At 42.4% G+C, this 27,005-nt stretch overlaps 2 protein-coding genes across 7 annotated transcripts in view; both read right to left on the minus strand.

Moving 5' to 3' along the window:
• Positions 1-517: 517 nt before the first annotated feature.
• Positions 518-8,125, minus strand: use1 (unconventional SNARE in the ER 1 homolog (S. cerevisiae)). Of its 3 annotated transcripts, none has more exons than XM_088394964.1 (11): positions 7,961-8,125; positions 7,522-7,571; positions 7,296-7,374; positions 7,027-7,179; positions 6,893-6,908; positions 6,754-6,775; positions 6,506-6,668; positions 4,966-6,193; positions 4,842-4,870; positions 4,596-4,770; positions 518-1,726 (listed from the first exon to the last, which is right to left on the minus strand). In XM_088394964.1, exons 1-8 carry the CDS (start codon positions 8,057-8,059, stop codon positions 6,011-6,013), a joined length of 765 nt encoding a protein of 254 aa, XP_088251090.1. In that variant the 5' UTR covers positions 8,060-8,125; the 3' UTR covers positions 518-1,726; positions 4,596-4,770; positions 4,842-4,870; positions 4,966-6,010. The 3 variants fall into 3 exon arrangements, with proteins under 3 accessions (XP_088251090.1, XP_088251089.1, XP_088251088.1); XM_088394963.1 differs by having other exon boundaries at positions 518-891; positions 1,059-1,726; positions 4,596-4,870; XM_088394962.1 differs by having other exon boundaries at positions 4,596-4,870.
• A 571-nt stretch (positions 8,126-8,696) lies between these two features.
• The window catches only part of myo9bl (myosin IXb-like), a 32,793-nt gene continuing 14,484 nt past the window's right edge, over positions 8,697-27,005 (minus strand). The window contains exons 5-45 of one of the 4 annotated variants that reach the window (XM_088393894.1): positions 24,333-24,427; positions 23,701-23,763; positions 23,481-23,580; positions 23,277-23,377; positions 22,949-23,078; positions 22,785-22,874; positions 22,577-22,693; positions 22,376-22,510; positions 22,127-22,248; positions 21,911-22,052; positions 21,643-21,838; positions 21,139-21,214; positions 20,667-20,759; positions 19,468-19,581; positions 18,918-18,957; positions 18,719-18,841; positions 18,563-18,643; positions 18,278-18,388; positions 18,065-18,190; positions 17,823-17,972; positions 17,585-17,745; positions 16,409-17,518; positions 16,254-16,329; positions 16,091-16,182; positions 15,908-16,023; positions 14,987-15,180; positions 14,785-14,892; positions 14,542-14,712; positions 14,435-14,476; positions 14,249-14,360; positions 14,102-14,175; positions 13,832-14,024; positions 13,609-13,737; positions 13,344-13,449; positions 13,131-13,262; positions 12,928-13,051; positions 12,709-12,756; positions 11,911-12,026; positions 11,232-11,371; positions 11,035-11,088; positions 10,167-10,313 (exon numbers count right to left, since the gene is read on the minus strand). In XM_088393894.1, coding sequence (XP_088250020.1) covers positions 11,075-11,088; positions 11,232-11,371; positions 11,911-12,026; positions 12,709-12,756; positions 12,928-13,051; positions 13,131-13,262; positions 13,344-13,449; positions 13,609-13,737; positions 13,832-14,024; positions 14,102-14,175; positions 14,249-14,360; positions 14,435-14,476; positions 14,542-14,712; positions 14,785-14,892; positions 14,987-15,180; positions 15,908-16,023; positions 16,091-16,182; positions 16,254-16,329; positions 16,409-17,518; positions 17,585-17,745; positions 17,823-17,972; positions 18,065-18,190; positions 18,278-18,388; positions 18,563-18,643; positions 18,719-18,841; positions 18,918-18,957; positions 19,468-19,581; positions 20,667-20,759; positions 21,139-21,214; positions 21,643-21,838; positions 21,911-22,052; positions 22,127-22,248; positions 22,376-22,510; positions 22,577-22,693; positions 22,785-22,874; positions 22,949-23,078; positions 23,277-23,377; positions 23,481-23,580; positions 23,701-23,763; positions 24,333-24,427 — 5,463 coding nt within the window. In that variant the 3' untranslated portion in view covers positions 10,167-10,313; positions 11,035-11,074. Of the gene's footprint in view, positions 10,314-11,034; positions 11,089-11,231; positions 11,372-11,910; positions 12,027-12,708; positions 12,757-12,927; positions 13,052-13,130; positions 13,263-13,343; positions 13,450-13,608; positions 13,738-13,831; positions 14,025-14,101; positions 14,176-14,248; positions 14,361-14,434; positions 14,477-14,541; positions 14,713-14,784; positions 14,893-14,986; positions 15,181-15,907; positions 16,024-16,090; positions 16,183-16,253; positions 16,330-16,408; positions 17,519-17,584; positions 17,746-17,822; positions 17,973-18,064; positions 18,191-18,277; positions 18,389-18,562; positions 18,644-18,718; positions 18,842-18,917; positions 18,958-19,467; positions 19,582-20,666; positions 20,760-21,138; positions 21,215-21,642; positions 21,839-21,910; positions 22,053-22,126; positions 22,249-22,375; positions 22,511-22,576; positions 22,694-22,784; positions 22,875-22,948; positions 23,079-23,276; positions 23,378-23,480; positions 23,581-23,700; positions 23,764-24,332; positions 24,428-27,005 lie in introns of all 4 variants that reach the window. The other 3 variants (XM_088393892.1, XM_088393893.1, XM_088393896.1) reach the window with 3 other exon arrangements.

The raw sequence follows: 27,005 nt of genomic DNA on the forward strand, positions 1-27,005 counted from the left end.
GTGACCTTCATTTGCGCTTTTTTTAACTTACTTGCTTATTCACACTTTATTGTATAATAGAGACACACAACAAAATGAGACCAAGTGCAAGAGATGATAATCACTTAAATTTAAACTAAATTATCTTTAGCATTGATTACCGATCTGAATCTTAAGGGCTTGTCAGCTGTTTGACAAACGACCTCCAGTTCATTTGCGTATGCGAGTGCGACCTGTTCTTTTCCGAAGCGGAGGATCCCAAGTGCAGGAAATCCAAGTGTGCATCAAGTCCTTTTTCCAGCCACACTATTTCAACTTCCTGCTTCTGCTGATTTTACGACAACGTTGCTCCGTGACCCCGCTCCTTCATCGGATCCTGAAACTTCCCACAACGAACATAATAAATCGAGTGTTTGTTGACATTCTCACACAGAGTGGGAAGCTGTGGATGGAAGCAAAGTTCACCGAGGGGTCCGGAAGGCCGCAGACAATTATTTCCCAATAGAATTGAATGGAAAGAAATACAGGGTCAAACAGGTGCCATTGTCTTTTGTTCTTTATGCTTTGAGTAATATTTTAAATCATGACGTCACTCACTTGGCAAGGTTTAAATGTGTGATCAATCTAGCATGTGGCTCTGGGTAATCTGAAAAGTACAAGCAGTAAAGAAAATGAATGACTTCATAGACATTGGAAATGTAAAGCCAGGTGTTTTGCATACAAAAAAGAAAGAAGAAAAAAAAAAAAAAGAGTAGCTGTAAGCAGTATTTGTGACGCTCATGCTGTTTTTCGGACCAGCTCAGCTCGACTCTGGTCTGAGGTTTGGGGCAGTCAGTTTTCCACATCAAAATAGGACCGCAGGAAACGACAAAAACCATGGCGCATTCAACTCACCGCACCGAATGAAAGGTCCTGGAAAAAAACAACAATAGAGGCCAAGTTTTTTGTAGTTTAAGTAAAGAGGAAGTATCAACAAGTATAACAAATATTAGTGTGTGTCCGTAGTTTGGTCAGCGGTGCATTCTAAAAATGTTACAATCTGTTCAAGGAAGACTATTTGGAAGAAATAGAGGGATGACCTGTCCTGTTAGCCGATGTTTCTGAAATGCTCCAAGATGCCACAAGATGGTGCCAGAGTGCTTCGTAATCAGGAAAGTAGTACAGTAATTGGGAAAAGGAAGTATGCTGAAGGGATATCTTGACAGAAAGACAAGCGTGGTAGGTCAGGGATGAAAAATCAATCCAATGCTAAAACCAATAAAAACAAAACAAACATTTTCAAGAAAATAAAAACAATAGGATAATCAACAAAAGTAAAAACTGACTAGAATGAAAGGGGCTGGAATGGAGTCATTTTATTTGAATTATGTTCTATATGTGTACAAGTGAGTCACGTTATATGATAGAAAAAAATAAACTTGTACAACTACAGTATTCGCAGAAGATTACTTGACACCTTTAAACAATATATAATATGTCTTTATGTCTGTAAAAATTTCTGGAATGTCACATTGAGACTTTAAAGTTGCTTGTGACCTTGGAGAACTTTCTCTTTCTATTTTAAATCAAAATGTAAGATTTTTTTTTATTTTACACTTGATGAAAATCACGGACCATCTGGTTGGCCTTGACATTCCATTTCCGTGGACCAAACATCAGACGGACCGATGACGTTGAAGCTCCCCTTGAAAAAAACCTTGGCCACAAAGATCCTCACAAATAACAGCCCAGGAGCCAAGGATGTGGCCTTTTTTTATAAACACACACACACACACACACACACACACACACACACACACACACACACACACACACACACACACACACACACACACACACACACAAATATATTTTATTCAAAAAAGAATTGAAACCAAACTGTTATTCCTGTGAAATACATTTTTTTTGTAAATTGAATCTAATAAAAACTTTATATTTTCTTTGTTTATAGGCACCAATAGAGTATTTAATTTTCCCACATTTTTTATGATGCCTTTTATCAAGTTTTGCACAAAAAACAACTAAATTTTGAGTATACTACTATATAATTTTTATATTTATATTATATTTAAATATAAAAATATTTGCATATGTTTTTGATCATACTCTATATTTCTATATCTATATTAAATCTGCATATAAAAAATATATATTTATTACACTATATATATTTTTAGATTTACATGATATCTACAGAGGAATATGAGCATTCCACAAACGGAATACATAATGTAATCTTTTTTTATTTTTCCCACAAGCTTTTATTACTTTATTTTTTTTCCAAAACCTTTTCAAGTATTTGGCATAGATTCTTGATAAAACTTCAAGGAGTGTTTCTTCAACGTCCCAACAATTCCTTTAAGGCCAACTACAAAGAAACATGATCTTATTTTCCCAGCTTGAAGCCTGGTTGGAGGACCCCGTCCACCCTCCCGCTGGGAGAGTCCCAATCACTACAAGGTGAAGGAGCAAAAAAAAAAAAAAGTACAAAATTAAACCTCTCAGCGGTGCCCCGTGAGCTCCATGTATCAAACATGGCGGCTTTGCCCTCTCTGGGGACTTTTTGAGCTGCGCAATAGTGGCTGACAAATAGGTTCAGCGTATTAACCCTCGTGTTGACACCGGCTGAGAACACAACATGGTGGGGGGGTGACTTATGGCTCAGGTCTTCGGGGTGCAGTAAACATACGTGTACACTCAGGCATTACACAATCACACCTTTTTTTTGTCCGGTGGTGTCATGGCAGCCATCGTAAAGAAGCACATCTGTACTGAGCCCTCATTAAGGTGCAACGGTTGAGGACAAGCCACAGACACACACACACACACACACACACACATGCACATTCAGCACATAGCGTCAAGGGAAAGCATAACTGGAAAATGAAAACAAAAACAGCACCTGTGGAGATGAGAGATGGAAGAAGGACGCCCTAGTTTGCCCCACAAGCTCGCCAAGTTCTACCACGACGTGTCTGTTGAAATGCTGCTTTGGTGCTTTGCTCAAGGGCACCGCGAGAATCCATGGGAAGTAATCAGTTATCCCACCAGCACTTCCAAGCTCTAACCATCCAGTTCCAGAGCCAACTCCAAATCATTAACTGTGATGCCGGGACAACTGGACCACGCCAGGTATTTATTTTAGGAAGTCTTGAACCTGCAACTGTGAGCCACACTAGAATCTTATCAGCAACAAATCCAACTTTTATATTTTGGTCTGCGACGGGTCTCGAATTAACAACCTCAAGCCAAGTTCTTGGAGGATGAGCCACCACTGCAGAACATTCAGTTGCTCATGGGCACCTCAGAACTGTTCTGGAAGTGAACAGAACTTTCTTGCTACCAGTGCCAGATTCCTTCTGGTCTCTGAGCCAGGTCCTTAAGGAAGAGTGACTATGGCAGGTGGATGTGTGTGTGTGTGTGTGTTTGCACATTAACTGCAGGCTTTTATACCCCAATTCAGTCATTAACATTCTACAGTGTGTGAAACTTGAATGAAATTGAGTGAAATGAAAACAGAACATTTACTCTCTTGTAAAGTAAAGGGCGTTGTGGGGAAATAATCCCAGTCTCTGTTGGAATCCCAAATCGTGACTGAGGCCAAAAACGAAATTAAAACGACCGGCGACATGGGCAGCTCCCCTCTTGCTTAACAATGTGTTGCAGGATAAGACTTATTAGATTAGATGAATACTCAAAAGGGCACACGGTCCACACTGAGGAGCTACAGGCCCTCGAATAGAACGATAAATAGAAAGCAAGTTATGTTACATGATGACTAATGCCCACCATTAAAAGGACAGACTTCAAGTATTGGATTTCATTACATCAGGCCGTGTGTATATTTAAACAATGCAGTGCCGTCATTTATTAAATATCACTTGGCTATTTGTTACCACTTTGGCTCCATAATAAATAAGGATATCTTCTCAGAAGATGGCTTGGATTATAGGGACTACAAATTTACGAAGCGCAATTATGTTGTACAAATAAGGGCACGGAACAAGAGGCAAAATAGAATGGTTATCAAGAATAAGGTTATAATTAGAGAATTAAGTCACTGGCAGACTATGAGATGCTTAAAAGTGCTTCAAGAAAAAAAGTGATAAGCATTATGATACTTTAAATTGTTTTCTTGCAGTAGGATTAGTGTTTTGGATTATACTTACAATATTACAAAATAACCGATTATTCGGTCTAGTCAGCCAATAAACAGCTGAATTTAGGAATTAAAGAATTTAAATTAAATTAAAAAAAGAAATACATTTATGTCACAATAATGGAAAATAATCTTTAAAATTACAAAAAAAAAACATTTTAATTTATTGGATAAATAATTGTAAGCAAAAGTCGGTTCATCCATTCAATAATTGTTAAAACACTTAAGAGTTGCATAAATTTCTTGTAATATTTTGTCTTTATCATATTTGATTATCATTTTAGTAGTATTGTCAATACCTTTTGTATTACTGTACTCTCCTTTGCAATTTTGGAACTGAGAATACAAGACGTAAGCATGACGCATGTCAAATGACTCGCTGAATCAAAGAGGTGATGCTGGGGCATCCCTGACTGTGTGGCCAAAATAAGGAGTGTGTTGGAGCTAATGGGATGACCTGAATGTTGATGATGATCCTCTGCAGTCACACCATCTCTTCGGGCCTGCATAGCTGGGCTCCTCGCAGGAAAAACACCCTCCGGGGTTCTTAAAATACACGGCAAGAGGTCCAAGTCGAGGCCCAGCCAAGCGTGAGGTAAGTGAGGAGGAGAGGAGGGGGGCTCACTGCAAGCCTGGACAAGCTACAGTCAAGCCACGCAGTCCTGATGACACTGACAACAGGAAGGGAAGCTGGAATGTTCACCTTCTGGAAGCTTTTCCAGCACGTTATGCCTGCAAAGAAAAAAAAAGCGTGGTTTTTCCTGCCTCTTAAATGGGAACAAAGCGCACATGTGCTTTGTGGGCCAGCTGCCTTTATTTAGCCATACCTCAAGCCTCAGATCACTTCCAAATGAGAGCTTGGTTTGGGATGCGTGGTGGAGGTCACTGAGGTTATTTATCTGTCATTAGTCAGAGACCACGCCTGACGCATGCCGGCCGGCCGCCATACTTATTGTGGTGCACAAACAATGCACTCAAGATGTGACATCATTCTGAAGAGAGATTCACTCACAACCTGAAAGGAGCACTCATGTAATAAACCAGCAATAATATATACATGGACTGACATACTGTATGAACCGTAATCCACTTAAAATGTGTAGCAAAATGTCAGCTTTTAAAAAGATTACTAGTTTGGTCTGCCACAAAAAAAAAAAAGTTAGGGGCCAAGTGACCTTGCGGTCCCCCTCCTCTCGCTCTGCCAGTGGTAAGGAGTGATTATTGGCTTGGGCTGATTTTAAAATCTGACTGCCCTTAAGCGCATTTGAACAGCTCAACTTTAATCAGAAGCACTTTAAGTTATGGCAGGTATGTGTTTCAATTGTTAATTCTTCAAAACTGCCATAATGACACATCACAGTGGTTTTTATTTTCACTTCTCCAAAAAATTGCAATTCTTTTTTCCAATTGTGTTTTACAAGTGACGTAAATAGTGAGACTTTTTATATTCACTGAATGTGTGTCTATGTAATGTGTTCGAGCCAATCGCTTCTGCTTGTTGAAAAATGATGATGGCAGAGCAAAAGAATTGTATCACCACTGCTCCATCTGCTGGATGTGGTGACTCAATGCCTGACCTACCTGCACATCTTGTTTAAATAATCAACAAAATGAAACGGGTTCTTCGTCTGCCAACATCTCACCTTATTATAAGTGTCCATGTACGATGCCTGTTAGTAGACATGAGGATGAGAATGAACATCCAACCATACTGTAGCCCTATGGGCCTATTGATGATTGCTTTAGAGCAATAAGTACAGAAGTTAGACTTCAAGTCTACTAAAAGGGAGCGCTTGACCTGAGGTGATATTACATTGCATCACCCATACAGATCTGTGGAGAACTTTGAAGTCTTTGAGGGGGGGGGCTTCATCATCTGAGCCTGGGGAAGAGTCTGATGAAGAGAATCATGCTGATAAAGGTGAAGGAGACCAGGATGAGCATGAGCCACAGGAGCCAGTTGACTGACTTCTTGGCGTGCTGCTCCAGACGCTCCGACTCGGTTTTCAGCTTCTCAAAGTTGACGTCAGCTTGATGCATCGACTGGCCCAAAGTCTGCAAAATGGAAGGGAAGGAACAGACCATTCAGTGAGCCACACATCGGCACTGTTTGTCAAGAGCAACCCAGTAGCTGGATAATAGTATTTCTGAACTATTAATTTGAAATAATGTTTTTATTTAATGAATGAATAGAAATTTTGATAGAATGTTACATTTGATTAATCAAGTAATCGAAAAATAAACTGAACCCACTTTAGATTACAGACCAGATTGTTGTTCTCAGTGTAAGAAAATGGTTACTTGTGTTGTACTGCCCCCTAGTGTCAGAAGCAGACACTAAATTATCGACTACTTTGCTTAATGTACCTGATTGTCCTGCTTGATGATGCTCTGTGCAGCCAGAGTGTTGTTTTTCAAATTCCTAGCAAGGTTGAGCATGTCCTCAGCGATCTTCTCCTGCAGGTTGTGCTGGTGCTGCAAGATGGCGTCCAGCTCGGCAGCCGACTGCTGCTCGTCCAGAGGCACACCCCTGAGGCGCAAGCAAACATTGAGTTCCTCTTTTTTATTCTAATGGGGCTGATCTAAAACTGTAGAAGCCTAATGAAATCATTTACCTTCTGTTTCTCAAATCTGTTTCTGTGGAAACATAACAGCGGTGTGTAAGGGGGTGTTTTATAATCAAAATAGTGTTTAAATAATTCAGTTGATATAATATAAATGTGACGCTGAATTTCATTTGAAATTAAGACTTACCTTTGTTTGAAAGGCCCTGTAATGACAAAGAGGTCATAATAGTGGCCGTGTTAGGAGATCAATCTCTTTTTCTAATTTTAATTTGAAGAGAAAAACAAAATGGTGGACATTACCCACTACATAGTCATTCCTACCGTGCCAAGCAGCTCATCCCTCATTTCTCCCGTACATCGGGCCTTGGTCTGCATGTGAACGGTTTTAGTCGCAGCCATCCTCTCGTTGGCTATTGTGGGTGTTCGTCCCGGAGCGAGGAATTGATTAGCTAGAGCCTTTTCCGTTGGGGATGACTGTGAAGCAGAACAGAAGAGTCATGAATTCTGAATATGGATGGATTAAAAAAAAAAAGCAGACAGCCATTTCGAGAGGTGAAAGGGTGATACATTTGTGGAACGGTGTCACTGACCAGCTTCTCTGCTTCTAGAAGGCCTTTGAGAAAATCCACCTTTCTTGTGTATTCTGTGAGCACCTCTGGAGTGGGTTTGCTGAGTAAACAATATTGATAAAAAGAGCAATATTTGTTAAATACTAGGGGTGCATTTAATGAGAAAGACTCCTGTAACTATTGAGCATTTAAAATGTGCAAATTAACATGATTTATAATGAATCAGACTGCAATATGATTATGTTACCTCATGCTTTTTCTCATAGCCACCAACATCTCTTCCAAGGCACCAACATACTGAGAACAAACAGCAATTAATAGACTTTTATTTATATTCGTGTGTGGAGGTGTACCTAATAACATGTCCAATTAGTGTATGCAATTATGATAGAAATGTGCTTTATTCTAATATTATGAACAGGAATGACAGCTGGAAAAAGATGCCTTAAGTACGGAATTATTTAGGTATACACCACCAGAGGGGTGAGGGGTTACAAGTAAAAGTAAGGGGATAAATTGATAACCATAAGTGAAAGGTCGCTCAAGTCCAATGGCATTGATGACAGTGACGACGTGGCTAGCAGAGAGGCTAAAAGCTAACAACAGACATGCTCAATTTTGCAAACGACAGCGTCAAACAAAGCACAAAATATTTTCTTTCACCACCCCTTGTTGCGTTACTTTACCTTCTCCAACCTCCATTCAGTCTCGCCCCGTTTTTCCGAAGCCATTGACTCACAGCGAGACAATAACCGGACGAAGTTGATTTCTAATCTGGAAGACATGGTAGAAGGCAACTGGGCGTCGCGCTAAAATGACGTCACACATATGCGTCGTCGTCAACCTTTCTTGAACAGGTGTACTGTAAAATGTAAACAGTCAACGATCATGTAATACATGATCAAATTTAAATATTATATATAATACATATCAATATAAATTACATATAAAATATATATGATTGTTGTGTAAACTGTTTTGTCATGTTCATTTACAATTGACTGTTTAATCTGTATTTAGTATTGATATGCACCATACCATTATAACATCTTCCCATTTAGTGTGAAAGAGAGGTGTCTGCCAAGGGTAAATAGTTTTTATTTACATTAATTTTTATTAACATTTAAAAAATACTGTAACTAGCCTTGTGTATAAATAAGCCTTGTGTATAAATCTGGGCCTGCAAAATATTTGACCATTGCATGAGGGGTGCAATTAAAAAAAAATAAAAATAAAAGTCCAGAGGGTTCGCTGCTTCTACTTACCTCAGTTAAAAGTGAAAGTTGATGGTAGGTGACTAAATATGCAAACTTGATTGCTGGTCTGTGTGTCTGGTGGCAGTCTCCACCTAATAATCAGGTTTGTTATATAAAGTGCAATGACAACTAACCCGATCAAAACATACAACAGCACTGGCAGATGTTACAAGCATCATGTTCTGTATTTTCATGTTAATACTAATAACCGTTACACTTGATGCCATTCAGTCCCAACCATACACTCTCTGTTAACAAACATCATTCAACAGCAGTCAGAGAGGAACATTAGTATTAAAACAAAGTTGGCCAACGCAACATTGCGGCAGAACATTTCTCATTCTCAGGTGAACCAACGTTCATTGTAGAAAAGTGAAGTCAAAGATACCATGGCGTGGTTCTTTCCCCTTGGCGTGGTTTGTGTTTTTTTTTCCTTTTTCATTTGAAAGAAAAAAGTGGCATGTGCTGCTCACGTCTCCTGTTGCTACATGAGGGCAACAACTTCCTATCTGATGTTTGTTGTCCAGCAGTTCGAGTAGACAATGTGAAAAACACCTGAACAATCGGTTACAACGTGAACACAATTCCAGAATTTGTACAAAGAAAAATGCACAACTTTAAACAAAACAGGTGAGGAACCTTTTTCCCTTTCGGGCCCATTCAAAGAAGATGGAGAGGCAACCATTCACAATCAGCCGGTACATTATCTGCGACTCCTTATTGGGGCTTTCTTTCTTTTTTTTAATAACGTCTTATATGGGACCTGCTGTGTGTTTTTTTTTAATGTGCTATAAAGATGGCAAAAATGTTTAAGTATTAGGAGCATTTGTTTGTTAAATGTTTTCTGGCTTTTAATTTGTTTTTAGAATTGCACACTCAAGTTCTCTTGTGGAACATTGTTCCCCACCCCTGCATTAACAAAACAATAAAAACAGAAGTTTTGTATCATTAAGGCACAAACTAGTATATTTCAGTGAACATGTTGGCTTCACTTTTTCATTCGGAGAACTACGAAATGACAAAGTGCAACAGGGAGCTTAAATTAGCACAAATGATTAAGGGAGGGGTGGGGGCAAAGACATTTGCTCGTCCACCATTAGGAAGCTACACAACTTCTGTCCTGGCTGAACTATAAGTACAAAAAAAAAAAAGTTACAAAAAGGTGCATGGCAACATGTCCAGTTGTGTTTACTGTCAATTAGTCTCCACAGGTTTGTAATCTGTGTAACTCCCAAGTCAACCAAGTTCTCCTCCTGCATATGTCTGGGTCAGAAGAGCGACTATGGTCCCCCAAGACTGGCGTCTTGTTGCTCAGGTGACGAGGACACTACCGCCGTGGAGAGGGATGAGGAAGAGGAGGAAGCGGAAGGCGGGCAGGAGGAAAAATGGGTCAACAGGTCACACTCGGGCCTGTCGAAGTAGAGCGACTGAGTGCTGTCTTTTCGGCGGCCTGGTTGCTCCCTTCTTCTCACGAAGTTATGAAAAGAACGCTTTTCGTGTGGGCAGGAAGCCCGTCTCGGACCCGAGCTCGCGGGCTGGGCGAGGACACCGGGAGGCAGTTTCACCGTGTCCGGGATGACTGGATTGCGACGTTGCAGCTGGTGCCTGCAGGTAGCGTTGGAGGATTCGAACATTGAGGAGGAGCTGGACACAGAAGAGGAGGAGCCATAAGGATTGATTTCTCGTAGACAAACATGTCCACCAGGGAATGACGATCTCTGTGCCAGGGGGGATGGCTTGGCTGGGTGCACTGGCCTGCAGCTCCTCTGCTGAAGGCCAACTCCTACCAGAAAAGAGGGAAGATTGAGAATGAAGAAGGATCCTTTAAAAATACTTGCTACAACATGAGCTATAATGACATCAAGGGTGCTCAGGATCATGCAATCAATCATGGTTCATGCAAAGGCTCATTATGGAAAATATTTGACATGCAAAGCGGTTTATTATTGGACAAAATCTATTATCAGACGCTTCATTAGGTACATCAACATTAAAATAAATATAATATAAATAAAAATACCACACACTTATAATACAATACATATTTTCTCAAAATAATTGAGCAAGTGATGCAGCCAAAGTAGTACTATGGCCAAGCGGAACAGGAAAAATATGATCACACAAAGTCATACAGGACAAACAGGGGGAATCTGCAGTACATATTTTTTTCACATTGAAAGTGGGAATATTAGTAAAATGATCTGTGGGAAAATAAAAGTCATCCCTCTCCGGCCCTATCTCGTAACTTGATTTTTTTAGAAAGCACCACACCGAAGAAGAATAACCCATCAGAGAGAGGCAGAAAGCTACAACACACAAGCAAAACTTTCCTCATCATGTTGGAGGAGATGCAAAGATAGCGGAAAAAACAAGAAGCTTCAAAATATGAGTACTATTAATACAGAGGACACATTTCTCCATTGCATTATTTTCCTGGGAGAAATCTTTGCATGTTTGTTTTGTGCCATACATGCATACACACAAACAAATGCTGGTGGGCGAACCTGCTTTGTTATAGAGCAGACGGCACCGCTCCCATCACCATCACTGGTCCAGACCTGCACCAAAAAAGACAGGAAGGGCCCACCCCAGCGGCCCCGAGGTCTGGTCAGAAACCCAGAGGCAAGAGAGAGGGAGCGAGAGAGAGAGAGCAAGAGAGACTTGACAGGACAGAAGAACTCGACGCTGACAAAGAACTAACCTTCGAGCTCAGAGTTGTGTGCGGAAGAACGCTGCTGCTCTTCCAAGAGGCTTTCAGAACTCAATGAGGCTTCTGAGTCCAAGTTCTCCTGATCTGAACCGGGCTGCTCCATCTCTGGTAACCGACAGGCCAGATCCTCTCTGGAAAAGAATTCACGTTAAAGAATCGAAGGACACGCAAAGACTGAAAAAAGCCATGGGCCGATATCACTAAGAGGGAGCTTCTGGTGTTTTCTGTCACCGTCCAGCTGCAGCAGAATCGGTAGAATCGGTGAAGTGGTCACACATACCAGGACAATAGGGCTCTTTAAATGTTCTTCCTCCATTTGATATCATTTCCCTCGCTGGTTGTACATGGATGTGGCATGTCAACAGCATTGTGTCATAAGTGATAAATTGATTCCTAAAAAAAGTTTTATTGTTGCTTTTATTGGGACTTGCAAACTGAATCAAGCTGTTAAGTGAAGGCCCACCATGTGCTTGTAAAACATTAGCAAGAAAAATGTTCTTGTCATTGTCCACCCTGTCAGCAAGCTCACAAATTGTGTTGTTTGCAAGTGAATTGTCTGCTTACTATTATTAATGTATAAAGAAATGCGTGAGCTTGACCAATACTGTATATATAAAGTCTCAAAAGTGATCTTAACAGTGATAAAAAATCAAGCAAAAATAAAGCTTACTTCTCCTGTTTGATGGACTTGATACGTTCCACCAAGTTCTTCTCAGCCTCCGAGTCTGAGTCCAAAGGCTCGTTCTCTGGGACAGCTTGGAGATCTGTACTCGCCTTTTCGTGCACCTGTCAGAGCAACACGGCACAATTATTCAACAAATATTCAAACAAACTCCGCACACAGTATGGCCTGCTAAATGAGCATTTATAGTCCTGTGATTTGGCCATCCCCAAAACTGGTGGAAAAAAATATCAATATTAAATGAACGTTTTTTTTCTTGAACATGCATAAAGTCAACCAACCACATGGTACCATGACCCAAATGTGAAACAGAGATACTGAAATAATGTTAGTAAAGAAACACGCCGGTTCCTACATTCCTACGTAATAAACTTACAACCAATCAAAACCACCAGAACACATGCACCTTTTAAGAAAGATGAGAGAAGATGAACAATATGCAAGCAACCCCTTCCAGAGCTTTAAGGAGTGCTATAACATGCATGACAGTCCATCCATCAACTTCTGCAAGGCACACCAACTTCACAACAACTACAATCGTTTCCCTCATAGAACAGCAGCGGCACCTGAGGATAACCAACTACCAGAAACATGCAAACTACAACCAGTTAGTATGGAAGAGGAGGATTCTGGAGTGGGGTGAGTAGAAAGCAGATGACTAAGAAAAAAGCGGGTGGAACGTCACCCGCATCTATCATGCTGTGCTCTAGCATGGCAAACAAAGTAGCGTACCACACGGCTACGTCTGCTAGATCTACTTGACCGGGAGAACTGGATGATACGTACCACCACTCCTTTGTAAGGAGCTGAGAACCTGAGGGGTAAATGCCAGCACTAAGGAGAGACAGGGAACATGACCTTTATTAAGCATACACCCGTGGAACAGCGGTACCCAGTGTTCTTTGAGAGTCAAAAGGGTGACTAATTAGTTGGGGAGATGTTAACACTCTTTTTCAGAATACACGGAAGGTAAAAGGGCAATGAGATTAAGTTTCATCGCCTCACCGTGTTCTTTCTCTTGAGTTTGAGCTGGTTGACAGCCAGAGCCTCGGCGTACTCCAGCTGCTCGATCTCCTCCATCTTTTCATTGTAGCGTCTAATCTGCTCACTGATCAGCATCTCCACACACCTTTGAGGAAACAGTAAAGAGCATGAGGGTGAGCTCAAACCATATTAAAAAAAAAATCTTCCGTGTATCGTGGTCTTACGTGGTGGTCTTGGCGACGTCTTTCATGCTAAGAAGTGGGTCAGCGCCATCTGGGCAGCGGAGGATGCACGGTGCAAAAACAATGGCCAGGGAGTTTGGAGACATGCGGTTGTGAGCCTCCTCTTTGCAAACCCTGCAAAAACAAGTCGAAAAAGATCAAGATGTAGATGACCTCAAAAACAGTTTCAAACAAATGATGGGAGTGAATTTAGACCTGACGAGGTGGAAGACCAGCCTCTCCAGTGTGTTGAAGTTTGCGGTTGGAAGCTCCTCCAGCACTTTGTAGATGGCGTAGAGCTGCTCCTGCTTATCTGGGAGCTCTGAATTACAAATAAGGCAATGAAACAGTATCCTTTAATAAACGTGTCGAAAGATACCAGCGATATACATTTGGCCACATTACATCCTACTTTTTCATAAATTTTGTTGTGGGCATCAGACAACTGAAATGGTAGAAAAATGGTCATCCCCCTTCTCACCTACTGCATGCAGGAACTCATTATAATGTATGAAGGTCATCAGTGGGTCGGGCAGTTCCCTCAGCCACTGTTTCACCAGGCCTGTAACTGTGTGAATGGGGTAGTCTTCAAGGCACACGAGGTGGGGATCTAAAAAAAGAAAAAACGAATTGAAGCGAACACCACTTTTCTTATCGCATATTTGCATTAGCACCACAGTTGCACAGCGTGAAGGTCACTTTACCGTTCTCCAGCCGCTGGTGCAGCTCTTTCATGCGGTTAGCTGAGCCAGATTTGCGGTAGATGCCTTCCGTATAGAGGCCCTGCATCTCCACGTGCTCCAGCATCATCTCCAGGACCATGGGAACTGGGTTCTTCTCACTCACCAGGTGACCCACACGCACCCCAAAGTGCAGACCGCCAGACTCCTCGTCACTCTGTTGGAGTCACCCCGACATATGGTTAAAGCCCAGCCCCCACTTCACCCCAAGCTCCTCCCTATCTTGAAACAAACCTTTTTGGCGCAGAACGTGGAGCAGTCGGTGACTATTTTACACAGGCACTTTTTGTGGCACACCATCTTACAATCTATAAAAGAGAATTCATTTTAGTTTTGTTACTCTGCAAGATTTCCCGCAATTAATTATAAATGAATACTCACAGCTACACATGTAGGCTTTCTCCATCCCCCAGATATAAGAAGTACACTGGTCACATGACTGCATGATGTTGACCTGATAGTTGACGAACACGTGATCCAAGGGACTCTCCATCTTTCGAGACAAATAGAACCTCAATAACAAATCATGTCACATAACAAAACGGATGCACAACTTTGTGGACATACGCTTTTATCTTTCTTCCGTCGCTTCTTCCGAGCTTTCGCGGGCTGAAATAAAATCCCAATGAGTCACTAAGACAATACGGGTAAGGGCAAAATTTGCGTTTTATCACCTTGGTGGGCTCGGCTTCCTCTTTCTTCATTTCCCCTCTGATGAAGCCATCTAGCACCGACTGAAAGAGGTTGACCACGAGCTGGACTTCCCCTTTTTGCTTGTCACCGGCCAAGTGGATGACTTTGTTCTGGTAGCCTGTCATCAGACCTTTGTAGCCAATTGTTGGTTTCTAGTTGGGATGACCAGGAGAGCCGTTGAGGAAGACAAAAGGTGGTGAGGGGGAAAAATAATAACGACTTACGGGGAGAGAATACATGGCTTTAATAGTCTCTCTGAACTGCATTGTAGCTGTTACAAAGATGGCCTCTGTGGCCGACAACGATTTCCCCCTGGAGCGGAAATCGTTGACCTAAAAAGGAGGCACAAACAAAACAGAACATATTTTAGTAATAATACGCAGTAAATTCCAAATGAAGCAAGCGTCATTTTTTTTTTTTTTGTACCTGGTTCCCTAGAAACTCATCAAGGTGCCGCAGCTCATTGGCGTTGGTGATCTCTCGATCCAGCGAGGCGTTCCACTGCTCAGAAACGCGCGTGGCACGGCTAATCTTGATGGTGGGGTTACGGCCCAAACTTTTATTGGCACGATCTCCTTGGGACTGGGAGACAGGTCTCGCCGAGTATCCATACGTTGGGGCTAAACGATGGAAAGAATGTTGACATATTTGTCGTTATAAAAAGCCATCGATTGTGTGTTGAAAAGATCCCGTCTAAATTCTCAAGCTCAATCCGGGACTCTTGGAGAAAACCTCATCTGTTTTCACTAGGCCTGCTGCTAAAATGGTCAATGTTTTCTCAGAAAGCAAGCAGGAGGATTAGTTAAGACCCCACGAAGAATAATGATAATACATCTGTGTTTTCTTTCTCACTTCATGAAGTGTGACTGAAGTGAATGGCAGCGGTCCGGCAGAAAGACGACTCAAAAGTCAGTGGAAATATATTTGAAGCCCCAGAAATTTTTGAACACGTCTGCATGACGTTATTATTATTTTTTTTATCAGCACAAGGCTGCTTTATGAGAATAACCACAGAACCGCAAATTGAATTTATTGTGGCGGAGAAAATGTCCTTGCTGCCGAGTCCAATATGCCACTTGTTAGCAAATTTAAAGACCTTGTGAAGTGACTTAAGAGATAATTGCTGAAAATGTGGAAAATCTGCAAACTATGTAGTTGCACAAGATACAGTTAAGCTATTTTACTGATCGTTGGGAGCTTGGCTTTAACAGCGCTGTGAATGTGCTGTAATATCTATCATCTTCATTTGCCACATTTATAGTAAACGACCTTGCAAAGTCTCACATCTGATAAAAAAAAAAGACAAATAAGATGAAAATGATAGAGACTTGCAAATAAATCATTTACCTTCTCCTACTGGCTTTTCGTTGAGAACCTGCGCAAATGTCAAGTCTCCATTGTCGGGGGTGTGAGGCTCCTTATGTGGTCGCTTTTTCAAGATCTTGCTGAAGAAACCACCTGGCCTAAAGGATTGACATCAGATTCTTTGTTAGAAATGCCTTCGTGTGCTTAGCGAGGATTTCCAGTTACCTGTCTGGCGTGGACGGGGTGGAGAGAGTTGAGTCCTCCTGGGTTCTCCTCCTGATGGAGCTTCCTTTCGAGCTCTCTGGAGACAAAATAATCTGTGGAACAGGGCAAAGAAGATTTCAAAAGTTATAGAGAGGAACATACTTGTAGAATGATTTGACAATACCTCTCTGGTTAAAAGAGCACCGGCGCCCTCGGAAGACGGAGACAAACTATCAAATGAGGAGGAGGCTGTCTGACTTCTGCAAATGAAGAAAAAAAAAAAGCTTAATATGTTATGGAGACATTTTATATAACACGTCGCAACGTCAGCAAACGTACAGCGGCTGCTTGGACCTTCTCTCTTCTCTATTGTGAGTCGGAGGCGAATGTTCCCCATCAACGCTCTTTCCCTTCAACTTCTCCGACTTGGCTTTGATTGGTCCGTGGCTGCGCTGCAGGCTCAAAGCTGCGCCGTCCGCCACGGTTTTCTCATGCGGAGAGTCAGCTGGTTGAAGTGCCAAAGTAGTTGGACGAACGACGACGGACTTTGAAGACATTTTGGTGTCCTTCTTCCCCGCTTTTTCTTCCTTCATCTTCCACGGCACGAAGGTATACTGATCGAGCTCCTTGCTGTCGGCCCGTTCTCTCTGCCTTGACGCGTCGGGCGGTTTGCTCTTTGGAGGTGATGTTTCTTCAACACTAGTCGCTGAGGTTGAAGCGGCTCGTAAAGTCTCTCTCTGGTTGTGCTCCAACCCCCTCCTTCTCCTCTGCTCTCTCTTCTCTTGATTTTTCAATACCTGGTTTTTGGCTACGGGATGGACAAGTTTCTGTTCCGCATTGGAAGTGGTATTGCTGGAGGTCTGTTCTGAATCAGAAGAAATGGAGACCCCAGTGGATGACAAAACATGTTTTGTATCCTCCTCCTTTTCATCTGGCTGGGGACCAGCCTCAGCCAAAGTACCGTTGGTCTCCAAACCAGACCTGAGAGGTAGGTGGTCACAATTGCTTGGTTGTGTCTCGGGTAGCCAGTCGTCGTCGTCCTCACCCTGTTCCTCTTCTGTGTGGGAGCTTGAAGCCACCTCCTCCCCATCGTCCTCTCCTCTGTCCTCATCCAGCATCTCCTCTGTGACCAGTTCTATATCTGGATCCTCTCTGGTTTGAGGCTCCTTTGCTGGTTTCCCCCCTCCCTGTTCTATTTCTTTGACCTGGGTTGCTTCCAACGCCGCCTTAGCTTCCAGTGCTTTTACGATTGCCTCCTCCTCCTCTTTTTTCCTCCTCGTTTCCTCCTCTTCAGCCTTTCTTCTTTCCTCCTCTTTCTCCATTCTTAACCTCATTTCCTCTTCTTCCTGTCGCCTCCGTTCCTCCTCTTCCTCCCGGCGCCTCCTTTCCTCTTCTGCCTTTTTTAATTCTTCTTCTTTTCTGCGGCGATCCTCACGCATAGAGTGGCATCTGGAATAATGACGTTACAATGTTTGATTCATTTTTCCTCCAGAAAGTGAAATGAGTATCCCTTACCTCCTTCGTGCCGAGTGCCCCCTGACAAGGGCTTGTATCTTGGTGGCACCTTGTCTTTGGCGATGATATGTTGATCTTTGTCGGTGCCCCCTCCAGACGGCCTGGATAAGAGTGGCAGCCCGCCGCCTTTGTTCCTCTTTGCAGTACCGACGCCATGAACGCTAACAGGAAGAACAAATCAGGGTTACAATACTTTAGATTTTTTATTAAGGTTATTTTTTTTTTTATTTAAATTTACCTGGATAACGACGGCCGATTGTTTCATGTCCAGAAACTCCTTCCTCTGCAGGCGAGCTCTGAACCAGCGCTGCAAGAAGATGATCTTGCGCATCACATCCTTGTGCAGAGTGTCCTGCAGCTGTTGACGCTCGAGTTCTTTCAAAAACACCTGAACAAATAGCAAAAAAGAAATAAAAAAAAAAAATGCACGCATCGTATATTTGAAACAAACAAGCATGCAAAGATGAACTCAACACGTACCTTTGTTTTGCCTATCTGGTACGTGGTGTGATCCAAGCCCATCTTCTTGTCAAGCAAAGCTGAAATGTCTTCCTTACAAGCAGTGGAGTTCTTTGGAAGCAAAACCCTGAACTGCTCTAAGAATTCCTACGGATGACAAGACAGACATTTATGAAGGTACTATTTTACAAACATTGTCAAGACACGCCTGACAAAAAGGAAACTTGACGTTACCTGGAATGTGTATTTAGCTCCATAACCAGACCTCCTGATTCGAACAGTTTCCAGCATTCCGGTGTAACGTAGCTGCTGGAGCACCAAGGCCTCATCGAGATACATCTCCTTCTGCTCATAAGCAAGCAGAGGAGGGAAGGGAGAATAAATGTTGAAAGGATATAAAGGCACTATGGGTGTGGATTGATTGAGAAATATAAAGATTTCAGTGAAAGACTCAGCCATAATAGAAATGGCGGATTTTAACAATAGGATTTGAATATTACCACAATTAATTTATTGTACCTTTTCGGCATTGGAGCGGATACAGCGGATGAAGAAAGGCTCTGCTCTGTTCAGAGTCTCCAAGAGTTTGGTCAGAGATGTCTATTAGAGAAAAAAAAAAGTATATATATATTTTAATTTGGCTGCCTTAGACTGACTTTGCGTACACAATATTACCTGGAACTGAGCACTGATGCTGGGGGGCTTCTTCTTTTTGTGCAGATGGAGAAGCGACTTGGTGGTGCGGTCATGTAAGGTTAAGCTTACAATGAACTTCAGGGAGCGAGAATCCAACAGGTTCTGCGCAGTGAGAGAAAACGTTTTCCCAAAAATCGTGATCAAAGCTAAAAGACTTAAGTCAGTTTTTTTTTGATACCTTGGGGATGATCTGTTTCTGTTTAGTTCCTTTGTTTTTCCTGCGGAAAAGGTCAACAGAAGATTTAAGGACGAGAGCAAGAGGTACGGAGGGGGAGTGACTGGAGTCAGGTTAGTAGAAACTCCATGCGCTCTCAAGTCAGTGATGAAATGCAGGCTTGCACCTGACGGGATTAATAAGAGCTGGAATGGATGAATGCAAGAATGATAGCAAGGGAGAGGATGTCGTTAGTTCCCAGCGACGGATGGGATGTCAAATTTACCCTCGGCATACACAGACAGACATGCTGGCTTGCTACCGGTGCTACATATGCACAACGTTTTCATCTTCAGTGTCAGGTTTCTAGAACTGACTTGACATGCTGAAGGGCCACTGCTTCTCACATGCCTTTTGATGATTATCCATGCCGTTTATGCAACCTTCACACTATCTGAGATCAAACAGGATGCTTGTTGACGTTTTGATGTTTGTATTATGCAGTCTATTTTCCTGAGCTGACTGCACTGAGTTTGGCGAGCTGCGACACCACCCAGTCTGTCTGCAGACTCACTGGAGGACGTGTCGAGGGAAGCGGAGACGACCCCAGGACTGCAGAAGCTTGCGCGGGTCCTCAGAATCCAGCTGCAAGTTCTTAATGGAGCTGATCATCTGCGCATGCATGTCTCTGATCACACGACACACACAAAGATACACAGTGTGGACGAGGGGAAATGGGAAAGCCAGGTAAAAGAAAAAAAAAATGGATGACAACCCACAAAAAAAACAACAAAAAAAACCAACCCAGTTTGGACACCTCAGAGGAAAACACACCAACAGTTACCCAAGATAGGAACACGCAGGGCAGGATAGTTGGGGGTCTGACAAACTCTGCTCATCCGTGAAGAATAACTCACAGACAGCACTGTCCATGTTTATTTACAAGGAGAGCACAAAGCATACTGAACCACCCAACCATGTTGCCATATCCCCTTTTACGAACACACACACACACACAAAGATCCAAGAGGGAATGGAGCTCGGTGGGGTATAATTCACACCCATGTTGCTGTAAATGTGCTGGTAGTCAACATGCATATGGCCGCCTAACCGGTTCCATGCTGGAGGGACTGTAAGTTGTGTTGATTCAATCCAAATGATTGGGCTCACCGCTGAATTGTGAGGTTAATTAACACTGAGACTTATCGCACAGCTGGTTCATGCAGGATTTTTCTATACTTACCCATGCGTGAGCGTAAAAGCAGGAGACAGGCAGGAATGGAATGGGCAACACAAAAATCTGACTAGATGGTGAACCTAACCTCTTCGATGTTGCAATGACAGATCGGAACAGGCCTGACTGATTTGATCAGAGTTACAATGAACTGTGAAGATCTGAAACCCAGATGTAAAATATAAAGTAATAAAAAATATAAATATAATAAAATATGAAATATAAAATAATGAAATAGTCCATAAAATATTCCACTTTCTTATATTAATATTATTAATATTATGTGTAAGAAGTTAGAACACTGGCAATAACAATGATGTTGGAGGAAAATTTTGCTATACTACCTTTCATATTCTTTCGTTATGGCTTCTAATGCATTTTAGTAATTTATTTGGCTTTTGAAATGAAAGTGAATTCAGAGAAGGAAGCAAACCAGTCTATCTATTGCCCAAAATGCGCGTTTGCTTTCCTTCCTGCCCGTCTGCCTGCCTGGCATCACGCGTTCAACCACTTCTCCTGTCCACTCTTCCTTCACTTACTTTTTATTCTCATAGCTAGCAAAGATGTCTTCGAAGGCCTCTAGAGGGCGCTCCTCTGAGTGATCAAAGTAGAAATCGAGCATAGAAGCTCTTCTGCGGAAGGGAGAGGAGAGAGCCACACACACACACTGGTCACCAAAAGGTGTCGAGAGGGAAAGGAGAGGGCGGGTTTGTGAAATGGTTCCTCTTCAGTTCTTCCCATAGCAGAGAGTAAATAAAAAGGCAACATAGAGCATCAAACAGAAACAATGCTTTCATGGAGGCTGAATTTTGTTATATGCTCAGGGATACTTTTGACTCTGAAGCGGGGGGAAAAAAGACCAAAGACCCTGACGCCACATCCGCAGTTAGTTACTCAGCTGTCCCCCATAGGGAAAAGATTGGACGGTTAGAAAACCAGTTTGACCACAACCAAAAAGGTGATATGATCATACTCCGTTTGTAATTTGAATAATGGTACATCTGTCCTTACTTGTACATTCGCTCTATTGGCGCGTTGGCCCGCTGAATCTCTCCCAAAGGAGTTCTGGAGGTTGGACGCACAACGCCTGCAACAAAGAAGGGGGGAGGGGACGGAAAAAAAAAAAATACAGGTGGATGAAAGCCATGTGACTGCAGCAATTTTGCTTCTTCTAAACTTCATTTAATCCGTTAATCCAGTTTAAAAGGTTTGTACGTCAGTGGGCTAACAATGGCACCAGAATAGTGCAGAGGATTGCGCATTTGGAGGAAAATGTCAGAAATCTGCTCGGGTCTCACGTTTGTGGCTTTAATATATTCTCTATGTGCTGACCCCGACGGCTTACTGGAGAGCAGAGAAACTGCAGAATTCTAAAGCTTCGTGCATGAGCTGTTTTAAGGTCTACAACACGGCTAACGTGCAACGCTTTTTTTCCTCTGTAGGAATGACAATGTTTTGATTGCAATTCAGATCCACTGATTATTTCAGACCAAAGCTACCTGACACCACACCTACCTGCAGTTTTGGCGGCCCATGAGCGCCCGGCCTCATTGAAGGCAGCCATGCCTCTGATGGTGGCACGCAAGATGCCCCAACGAAACATGGCCACGGGGTCCATGCCGATGAGCTGCCTCACGTACGCTCGGTCGCTGCTCCGCAATAACGCCACAATATCCGGACGCATGTGATCTGTGTTTTTTTCACGGAAATCCTGCGAGTCAAAGATAAAAATATCCTCAATATCAAGAAATTGGCGAGTTACTGGGTGATTTTGCCACCTTACCTTGATCTGATATTTGACTTTCCCAGCAAAGTGTTGAATGACGAAAGCAGGCTCCATGACAGGTGTGGACAGAAAGTATTTATTCCCCTGATGCTGCTGCTTGAATTTGGCTAATAGTGTCTCATCTGTGGCATGGGGGAAGCTGGAGTGCAGAAAATAAGTGAGGAAGTGAAACAAGTAGATGACAACAAACAAAAGCAATGTTGTTTTCCTTACTTGCTCTCCTCATCCAGCAGGTAAAGCAGGCCGGTGGGCTTCTTGCTGATTAAATGGATGCAGCCCACATTGTCTTTGTAGTCAATGTTATGCCAAGTGATCCCCTCTGCTTGATATTCCTCCTGCAGAATAAAACAATTCCAGATAACAGTTCTTAAAGAACCAATTCTAAAAATTCCATGTGAATTCATTCATTTAAAATTGTGTGTTTCTGTCAATGTGATAATAAAACAAAAATCCGCCACTCACCTGCTCCAGATTGAATATATGATTATTGAAATAATACTGCAGCTGCTCATTTGCATAATTGATGCAAAACTGTTCAAAGCTGTTGGTCTCAAAGTCTTCAAAGCCAAATATGTCCAGAACCCCGATGGACAACCGCTACGGGACGGAAAAGATACAAGGTCAAGACTGCACCGCTCATTTGGAGTGTGTTTTGTATCTCACCGGGACCGACACCTCCATGTCTTTTTTGTTAAGCAGGGCGTGATTAATGCGTAGGACAATCCAGTCAAATAAGGCGCTGTATAGCGATTTGGCCATGGAGTCTCTGGCTGTGATCGCCTGACGTGACAAGAACACAAATAACAATGAGAGGTTGTCTGTGCTTCCTTCGGATGTCAATCTCAAACAAATAAAATGCCCCATCAGATACCTCGGAGTGGCTATAGGGGAGAATCAGCTTGTCATTGACTGTCACCGTTTTCCGCTTTGTCAGCGCTTCAACCAGCAGCTCCTCTTTGACCTGAGGGAGACCACCGTGTTGAGTGCTTGCACACAGCTGACCAAACATAATCCCCAAACACACACAAGGGTTACCTTCAGAAGGTCAGAGAGAGTGGCCAAGACCTCCGGCGGCCCCACGTCCAAGCCCTCGTCTCGCCCATTTGACTTTCGCTGGTAGGTCACGTTGCCGAGGTACAAGATGGCCGAAAGCACAGAAAAAATCCTGCAATAAAGACATTTGGTATCAAATACACAATGTGATAAATGGAGGAACGCTGTAAACACATGACCCTTGATACTTAACTCGATGTAGCCTTTGTGAAATTAAAAAGGAAACTATGTATTTAAAAACACGAACATGTTTTGAGTAGTAAGAACAATTCCTGAACAAACTGCACCATAACGCTGAGCAGACACTTACTGTTTCTTGGTAGCTGGAAGGAAGCCAACCATCTCCATGGCCTGCTGTAGCCTTTCAAAGTCATGATGCAGGTCCTCCTCATCTTCAATCTTAAAGTTTTCCTACGGAGAACAGACAGAAGGGGAGTGTGAAAACACAAAAGTGTTGCTAGAAACCGGTTTTAATGTAATTATATGGTTAGGATGAAATTCCTTTTCTTCCTACCTGCTTGAGGTAGAAGTAGTCTTCAGGTGGCAACAACTTGAACTCTTTCCTTTCCTCCTCGGAAGCTCCCAACAACAGGTAGTAAAACACGTGGTAGTTTCTAGAACACAACAAATCGTCGATGAAGGTGCGACATCATGAAGCTTGCCATGTTTACAAAAAGGCCGCAAAGGCCAGACTGAGGGAGGAGGAAAGCAGTCAAGACCCTGTGTGCCCTCACCTCTCGTTCTTCTCTCTGGAGACGAGACGCGACTTCTCCAGAAGATACTTCTCCACAATGGCACTGTATGAAAGACAGAAGATTGGTGAGAAAGACAATTTACATGAATCATTTTACACTAAAGGTCACTGTGTGTTTAAGTCATGTAAGAATGGACTCGTAAAAAAAAAAAGGAGGAGACGTCAGGAGGGATGGTTGAAGCAATTACCCTTCCGATTGGATTATAGATCCTAATTACTTTGTGGCATAAATGGAAAATGCCTTGAAGACAATTTATCACGTCTTCAACAAAAGGTGAATGGACAAGTTGTGTGGGCTGATGTCTGAATGTTGTCTAAAGCTTTTTCCCATTCTTGTATGATTGCATTTACATCTGTGTTCAGATGTTTTGAGCAGCCCACAGTAGATGAGGAAGTGACGTGTACACCCAAACTATGATGGTGCGCCTTAACCGGAGGCTGAGGTCTGAGAAAAAAGAAGTAGCTGATAGTGGTTGTGGCGCAGGCTGAGAAAAAAGAAGTAGCTGATCGTGGCCGTAAGTTTATAAATAAATAAATAAATAAATAAATAAATAAATAAATAAATAAGAGAATGCACATGACCGTTCAAAGGGGATGTAATTAATTACTCACCCTCTCACCACTCCGGTTTCCAGGTAGTTAACCTGGATGAATTTACCAAAACGGCTGGAGTTGTTATTGTGGGCTGTCTTGGCGTTTCCAAAGGCCTGAGAAAAGAGAAAAAAAAAACACAAGAATGACTTCAAGGAAGGTGACATTATTTTGAAATCCCCCAAAAGTCAAGTCCCTGAAACAACCATAGCAGAAGTTTGCGTCACTGCATCCGATTAGAACCTCATTATACTCAATCATATGGAATTTCAAACCATAAATGAAAATGCGAGTATTAAAAGAATGTCTGGCTCACATTAAATCACTGCCACCAAAGATGCTCCATAGAGCAGGGGTTACATCTTGTTTTGAAACAGCAGCCCAGACCACTGATGTGGGTGGTATCATGTTCACAGCACTCTGTGTGTGTGTGTGTGTGTGTGTGTGCGTGCATCGCGGGGGCCAAGCATCTGCAACTCATTGCCCCCACTCTCCATCTGCCCCCTTCAAAATCTTATCACTCATTTCCCCTGTTCAGTGTGTGGATGTGTGTGTACGTGTGTGTGCATTACAGGTCAGTTGTGATAAATGAAAATGGAAGTGCCACCAGTGTCAGCCTGATGTGGCTCGAGCAGAATGAACCCAGCCATCGGGAATCACTAAGGGGGCCCCTGGTTTCAAGCACTGATATGGTAACCGAATAGCACTCTCTCTCGCTCTCTTTTTTATTTAATGATGCTCACATGGTTACAGATACACACACAAGTACAACAAAAGGCCACGGCGAGGGAAGTCGACTCTGTGCATGTTAAATAGGAACCACATTGTGTGCTCCCAAGCAGGGGCAGGCTTAATTTGTTACAGTGGTGTCTTCCTTTAGAGTCCATAGATTAAACTGGTGACCCATTTCTGTTCTTTCAGTCATTTTGCATTCACTAAAATCACAATTTCAACTGATTGGAGTACAGGTGAGATTTATCGCCAAATTGTGCGTTCTTTTCTTGACTCGGATTCGTTTCCATTGACCCAATTCTGGATTTTGTGTTAATATGCCCAGTTTGGCTATGCTTCTTGGCAGAGTAACCAGAAGGGGGATAAAACATGTATGGAAACCAATGTCATAATCAAGCCTTGATATTATGTGGATTAAAATCAGATATGATGACTCATATCGACCAGTGGCACCAGACAGACTGGAATTTCTCAAATGAAATGTGACAATGAGAGACTTTCTTGCAATATTCTGAATGTGGCTAATTAGTTGCGTTTGTGCACAAAAGCAAATTCTCGTACTGCATAATAGTTGAATACTACATACTGTACTATCACTCATATTTGAATATTCTTTTAAAGCCACATTTATTTCACTTGAGAATATCTTTTATCACAGAGCTATTCCGATTGACCTGATCTGGCAACCTTGCAGGCAAGTGTGCAAAACCCTGGGAAAGCTCAGCAAACTGGAGGCCTAAGTGCCGCCCAGTGAATACTAAACATGTCACAGCATCATCACAGCAGGCAAACATGCCCATGAGGGGGAGCTGTGATTGGCTCGTAGGCACAGCAGGTATGAGGAAGTAAATTGACACATTGTCAAAACCACGTTGAACTTTGCGAGTGGGATTGACATTTTTAACAAAATTACAGACTTTAAGGGAGAAGAGAAAAAAAAAAACCAGAGACACCAAACACAGTGTTGGTATGCATACGCCAGTTTGTCTTGTGTTCTGTGAGCCGGATTTTTTTTGGGTGCCAGCTATCCAGTACATTTCCACTTGAGCGCAGCCAAAGTGACCAGAATGAAGGCTCACATCCCCACTGAGCCACACACGAAGTTCTTGGAATTCAAACTAGGGGAGCTCTTTCACAAACACTTTGTAATTTATTTGTCTTGCACAACAATCAGCCCAACTTTTATAAAGTCATTCAAATAAGTCAAGTTTAAGATGCAAAAGGAGTTTTGAGCAATTTAGACAATGGCTGAATATTAAGCCTTATTATTTGTAACCCTGGGACAGTATTGCATCCTCTCAAGTGTGACCTTTAACGCTCAAGCTTGATTTAAGCAGCTCGGGGATTGCTGCCAAGGTTGTGACACTCACACCTCTCTGCAGACTGCATTGTCCAAGTGTCACCGATTCCCCCATTCACAAAACATCGGCAGGCTCTAATGGCAAAAGCGGGCCAAATCATGTGGTCAGTCTTGTTTCCTTTCATTTGAACGGATAATCTCTACAAATGCCTGTTTAACTTTACATGCAAGTATTGCAGTATGTAAATAAACGGTCACGCAAAGCTGAATAGCGATGAGTAAAAAGCTACTTTGGAAAAATCTACTTTGTTGGGGGTCATAGTCATTTTTTTGTTTTGTCTCCAAATATAAAAATGGCACTTCAGCAATTCCACACTGTTGGCTTATAAACCACATATGCATCATGCGTAAAATGCTGAGTGGTGTGACCGCTGATAAGTGACTGGCCAGCTGGGCCTTAGCTACAGTGAACAAGGGCACTTATCAAGATGGCCTCGCTTGAACATAATGCAGAAATGTTTCCAACTGAATTCCTTTTTTGGCAAATGGAGCCCTGCAATGTGTAATGAAATTTGCTATATTGGGATGCCTTTAAATTATCCATCACTGTTTTGGGGAGAATTTTTATGCATGAAAAGTCTTTGTGGTATCGGTACTTGGTA

Source organism: Syngnathus floridae, chromosome 13 (assembly GCF_059516105.1).
Source record: "Syngnathus floridae isolate MCC-2025c chromosome 13, RoL_Sflo_1.0, whole genome shotgun sequence".
Taxonomy (NCBI): Eukaryota; Metazoa; Chordata; class Actinopteri; order Syngnathiformes; family Syngnathidae; genus Syngnathus; species Syngnathus floridae.

Bases quoted from the DNA above. Each gene is read 5' to 3' on its own strand.
- use1 (XM_088394964.1), bottom strand. From the start codon at position 8,059: ATGTCTTCCAGATTAGAAATCAACTTCGTCCGGTTATTGTCTCGCTGT. The intron at 7,572-7,960 runs GTAAAGTAACGC...GTTTGTTCTCAG, and splicing joins CTGAATGGAGGTTGGAGAAG to TATGTTGGTGCCTTGGAAGA. The intron at 6,669-6,753 runs GTAAATGATTTC...CTTGCGCCTCAG, and splicing joins ACAGATTTGAGAAACAGAAG to GGGTGTGCCTCTGGACGAGC.